General features: G+C 51.3%; 1 protein-coding gene across 1 annotated transcript; it reads right to left on the bottom strand.

Moving 5' to 3' along the window:
- Nucleotides 1–309: 309 nt before the first annotated feature.
- Nucleotides 310–4,020, bottom strand: IFI6 (interferon alpha inducible protein 6). The gene is made up of 5 exons (XM_027965432.2): nt 3,913–4,020; nt 2,403–2,506; nt 1,956–2,030; nt 1,720–1,869; nt 310–595 (listed from the first exon to the last, which is right to left on the bottom strand). Exons 2-5 carry the CDS (start codon nt 2,473–2,475, stop codon nt 486–488), a joined length of 408 nt encoding a protein of 135 aa, XP_027821233.1. The 5' UTR covers nt 2,476–2,506; nt 3,913–4,020; the 3' UTR covers nt 310–485.
- Between the last annotated feature and the right edge of the window lie 1,055 nt (nt 4,021–5,075).

Below are 5,075 nucleotides of genomic sequence, written 5' to 3'. Positions count from 1 at the left end.
GAATCTGCCTCCCCAGGCACCCTGTGAAATGCAGCCTGGGCGCCCAGGCTGTGACAGGGGTAGCAAGAAGCCTCTGCCAGGAAGGAGTCCCAGAGGACGAGGTATGTCTGAGGTGGGCTGTAAGCTTCAGAAGGACGTCCTAGGCCAAGAGACCAGAACACACCAAGGCTCAGAGGCAAAACCAGCTGGTCGTGCTCCAGGAGCTGTGATGGGCTCTAGGGAGGGAAATGGGGGTGGGGTGTGTGGATGAGGCAGACCAGAGCCAGATCTTGTTGGGCTTCTCATAGCAACCACGACTCACAGCAGGACTGAGTGTTTTCTGAGAGACGTTTATTCTGTGTGTATGTGTTTCTTTTTTTTTTTTTTAACCTCAGTCATTGCCAAGTGTGACAGAGGAAGCTCTGGACTGCAGCTGGAAAAGGAAGACAAGGAGGAAGGCGGGGCTTCCAGGGAGCTGCTGGCTACTTCTTCTCCTTTCTCTCTGCTTACTCTTTTTCTTTCTCTTCTCTTCTCTGTCTGCTTTCGACTTGCTTGTGGACAGTATAGCCCAGAAAGGCCCCGATCTTGGCCATGAGGGCACTGCCACCGCTAGCGCCTGTAATGCAAACGACAGCCGAGTCCCTTGGAACCCAGGCACCAGGCCCGGGAATCCAAATGTCGGGAAACAACGGGTCAAGTGTACCCTTTTTATTTCCAGCTAGAGGAACAGAGGCCCAGAGGGGACAGGACTCCTGCAAAGGGACTCCCGTCGCCACCCTCCCAACTTGCCATCTCAAATCCGAGATGAAAATGACAAAAATAAGAGCGCATTCTCTTCACGTCTGCGGTGGACACGCTGTGCTATTAGTAATGCTGACCGCCTCCTTGGTGGAGGCCTCGGTGGGAGCTGGTGGTTTGCAAGTGAGACATGTCAACCTTGCCAGTGCCATGTGTGACAGGACAACCTGTCACAACCCTGTGATGCTTGAGAGGACAGCCGTCACACAGCACAGGACTGTTGCTGGGCTTGCCCACACCCTTCCTCTCCCACCGTTGGGGGTGTGGCTCGGGCTGTCTTCCCGCTGCCCGCTCCTAGAAGGGCCGTCTTCTTGGGCCGCTTCTTTGGGCTTTTGTCATCCAGAACTTAGGGGAAGATGGAGGGGAAGGCAGAGGGGCAGTCTGTCAGGGGTGGTTTTTCGGAAGGATGTGGGAGGCCTCAGAGAGAGGGAGAGAAGGAAAAAGAAAAGACAGAGCTGGATGGGGAGACAGAGAGAGAAGTGAAAGCATGTTTTCCAGAAGCACCACGCTGTGCTCTGTGTCTGTCCCCGTCACGATGCTCAAGAATGCAAGACCAGGCTGAGCATGAGATTGAATTGGGTCACCTCTCCCTGGTTCGTTGCCACTCTGATTTTCTGGGATGGATGGATGAGATTCATAAAGTGACAAACTGAGGATGCCTATCCTGGTTAACGGGGAAACTGAGACTTGTGACTTAGCCAGAGCATCAGTGAGGCCTCTGGCGTTACAGGCTGAAACCAAGAAGGCCTATTCACTGGGCTTGAATACTGGCGGTGGTACTAACTATATGGGAGAATTTGAGTCAGTTCCTTAATCCCCAGGACCATGCCTCAGTTTCCCCATGGTGTGTAGAGCCGAGTTAGGCTGTGGAAAGGGCTCAGGGCAGTAAAGGAGGCCCCTGGCCTGGGTGTTCCCGCCTCCAGGAACCCTGCCCGGACTCACCCAGGCTCTGCAGCGTGGCCACCAGCCCCCCGGCCGGCACTCCGCCTCCGTTCGCCACGGCCGACCAGCTCATCAGTGAGGAGGCCACCGAGTTGGCGGCGATGCCGGTGCTCGAGAAGCCCAGCACGGGTAGTGCCGCGGCCATGAGTCCTGGAGGAAGAGGAGGGCGGTGGGTGAGGGACGCCGGCTGCAGGGCCCGCCCGCATCCTCCCACGCTCCCCTCGCTGCAGACCTACCGCCTCCGACGGCCATGTAGGTCACCATGCCCCAGAAGCTCGAGTCGCTGTTTTCCTCTGAGCGTCTTTTTCCGTCTGGAAGGAGAATGGACAAAGTCCAGTGGGGAGCAAGGGTCCCCTATTCGGTGCCCGAAGCTCCAGACCACCCGGACAGGTAGGACCACCATCCTCCCATTTTGGAGCTCCTCAATGAAGGATAGCGGCTTTTCCCAGGTCGCCGGGCCTGGCACAGAACTGGCCTGAATACATTTCGAGAGAATGGACCAACGGACAGAGAAGAGATTCAAACTTGGGACTTTGGCTACAGGGAGCCCCGCCCCCCCACCCCCCGCCGCCCCGCGCTGTCCATTGGAATAGCTCCTCTCATTCAGAGGCATGCCTGGGTCTCTAAACGAGGGATCCTGAAACTCTCCGCTTTTTTATCCTTGGGTGCACCAAGATCCTTACCTTCCTCTCCGCAGCAGCCGCAGGTGTAGAGTAGCAGGTAGCACAGGAACAGCGATACCGCCTTCTGCCGCATGGTGGCGCAGCTCAAGGCTTTGTCACCGTATCTGGGTTAGGGGCAGAGGAAAGAGACGGTCCCCTTATTGGAACCACGCCCGTTCGGTGGTAATTCCCTTTGAATTGGAGGATGAGTCCACAAAAAGCAGCAGGATCCTCTGAACTGAGCCCAGGACCCCCTCTAAAGAACCACAGGCTTTTCGTTTCCTCGCTGCACCAGCGGCGCTGGTGTTCTGCCACTCTATTAGTCGTGAGAATTACAGGAGAGAATCCTCTTCTGGTACTATGCCCGGCATGTACTTCACCAGAAGTCAGCTAGTATCCTTACTGTGGTTTTTGTAATTGGCTTTTTTTCTGGCTGTGTGACCTTAAGCAGGATACCTGGGACTTCTTTGAGCCTCAGTTTCCTTAACCCTAAAGTGGGGGTGTTAATAGAGCCTATTTTAGGGGGTGGCTGCGGGTTTTTGCAACTGTGCACCGCTGTATCCCTAGCATTTAGAACAGTACCTGTCACATAGGATTGTCTAAACAATGGTTGTTGATAGATTTATTCTTCCAATGCATTGAATATGTACAGGCACCACATACTGCCTCAGATTAACTTTATTTTTCAGAAAGCAGAAAGGGGTAAAGGAACTTGCCCAAGGTCACACCCAAATCCTGCAGCCTAGACACACACTCAAGACCGTCAGAATCCAAAACCTATGCTCTTTCCATTATACCACAAAATAGAAACACAGTTCCCTGCCCCCACCACAGTTTACCTTTAATGTGATCTTTGTTCATTCAGTGTGTTTTCCTTGAAATAAAAACAAACAAGCAGAAATTCCCCCAAAACTTCCCCTGGACTGAACACGTACTCAGCACTTTATGGCACAAGGTTAATTATACCTATAACAACCTCATGAAGTAGGTACCATTGTACTTAACCACATGTTATAAATAAGGACACTGAAGCTCAGAAAGGGGATACTTCCGAACCAACCCAGCTAGGAAGAAGCAGAGTCAAGATTTAAAGCCACAGTTAACTGATGCCACACCCACACTTTGAACATCTGCTTCCGATCACTTCATCTATCCTTCAAGTTAAACTCACCATCACATTAGATCCTATAATAAAGGGGTTTCAGAAAACATCCAGTCCTTTGGGCAGGTGAAGTAGCTTGATCCTCATTTTAACAGAACTGAAGCCCAGAGAAATGAAGTGACAGGGTTAAGGCCACAGACCGCTGACACAGCACCTATAGCTAAGTCTCATGACTCTTTAGGGGCTTGCAACCCAAGCCCCTAAAAGCCCACCAACCCATCCCTTCAGACCAGTCTTGGTCCAAGGCACTCAGGAGTATAGCCTCCCTGAGGAATGGGCATTCTAGCTCTTATGGAATGAGGCTCCCAGGCAGGCAGCCTGGCAGAGGTTGGCAGCTTGACACCCACACCTTAGAGCTTCTGGGTTTACCTTGGAGGAGAGCAGAGAAGGAATCTTCCTGCCTGGATGGAGCCTGCTGCTAGAAGGGAACAGCAGTGAAGTAACAGTCCTCAGGCTGGTTTTTCTTATAGCCCTTTCAGATTGCCTCTAAGTGGCCAATCAGCATCAGAGTTTCCAGTTTCGTTTTCCTGTTTCAGTTTCTCGCGCCCTGCAGCATCTTTTCTCCTCCTTCCAGTTCTGCTCACGGACAGCATCTCTGCTGAGCTGCCTAGTGGCTAAAAGATGTAATTCAAGCTGGAGACTTTCTGAACAGCTCAAAGTATTCAAAGCAGGTCAAGCTAGACTGGGATCCACAGTCCTACCGGGCTTAGCCACTTAGACCACCAGTTCCTCCTAAGGCAGAAAGTCTCTCACAATTCAACTGAATTAATAATAATGCCTACCATTTATTGAAGAGCTTCCCTGATGGCTCAGAGGTAAAGAATCCACCTGCAATGCAGGAGACTTGGGTTTGATCCTTGGGTCGGGAAGATCCCCTGGAGAAGGAAATCACAACCCACTCCAGTATTCTGGGAATCCTGGGAAATCCCATGGACAGAGGAGCCTGGTGGGCTACAGTCCATGGGATCACAAAAGAGTCAGGCATGACTTGCACGCGTGCGTGCTCAGTGGCTTCAGTTGTTTCCGATTCTTTGAGACCCCGTGGACAGCGACTAAACAGCAAGTCATATATTGAGCACTTGCTGCACTCAAGGGTCCAGGAAAGATATCCAATCTCACAACAGTCTTGAGAAGTACTGTCACTATTTATAATCGTGTTTTGCTGATGAGGAGATTAAAGCTTGTGGAAATGAAATCATTCCGTTGTTCTCTTAACCTGGCTGCTTCTGGCTGATGGGTATGTAGTAACACTAGTGAAGCCCATGTTCATGAGGCCATTGTCTCAGATCCTTTGCCATAAAATGGGTCTTCCTGCCCTGGGTATTGGATTGAGCATTCTTTCAACCTTTGGATGGTGATGACTGAAGAACTAGAATGCAACCCATATTTGGAGTAAATAACAATTCCAGGTTTTTTTCCAGTTTTTTGGGGGCTCCAAAATCACTGTGAATGAAATTAAATCACTGCAGCCATGAAATTAAAAGACGCTTGCTCCTTGGAAGAAAAGCTATGACCAACCCAGACAGCATATT

Source organism: Ovis aries, chromosome 2 (assembly GCF_016772045.2).
Source record: "Ovis aries strain OAR_USU_Benz2616 breed Rambouillet chromosome 2, ARS-UI_Ramb_v3.0, whole genome shotgun sequence".
Classification (NCBI taxonomy): domain Eukaryota; kingdom Metazoa; phylum Chordata; class Mammalia; order Artiodactyla; family Bovidae; genus Ovis; species Ovis aries.
Note: the sequence above shows the minus strand (reverse complement) of the source record. Positions and strands in the feature narration are given on the sequence as shown.

Excerpts from the sequence above, each read along its gene's own strand:
- IFI6 (XM_027965432.2), bottom strand. The coding sequence starts at position 2,475 with ATGCGGCAGAAGGCGGTATCGCTGTTCCTGTGCTACCTGCTACTCTAC. Across the intron at positions 2,031-2,402 it reads CGGCTGCTGCGGAGAGGAAG|ACGGAAAAAGACGCTCAGAG; the intron begins GTAAGGATCTTG and ends TTCTCCTTCCAG. Across the intron at positions 1,870-1,955 it reads CTACATGGCCGTCGGAGGCG|GACTCATGGCCGCGGCACTA; the intron begins GTAGGTCTGCAG and ends CTCTTCCTCCAG.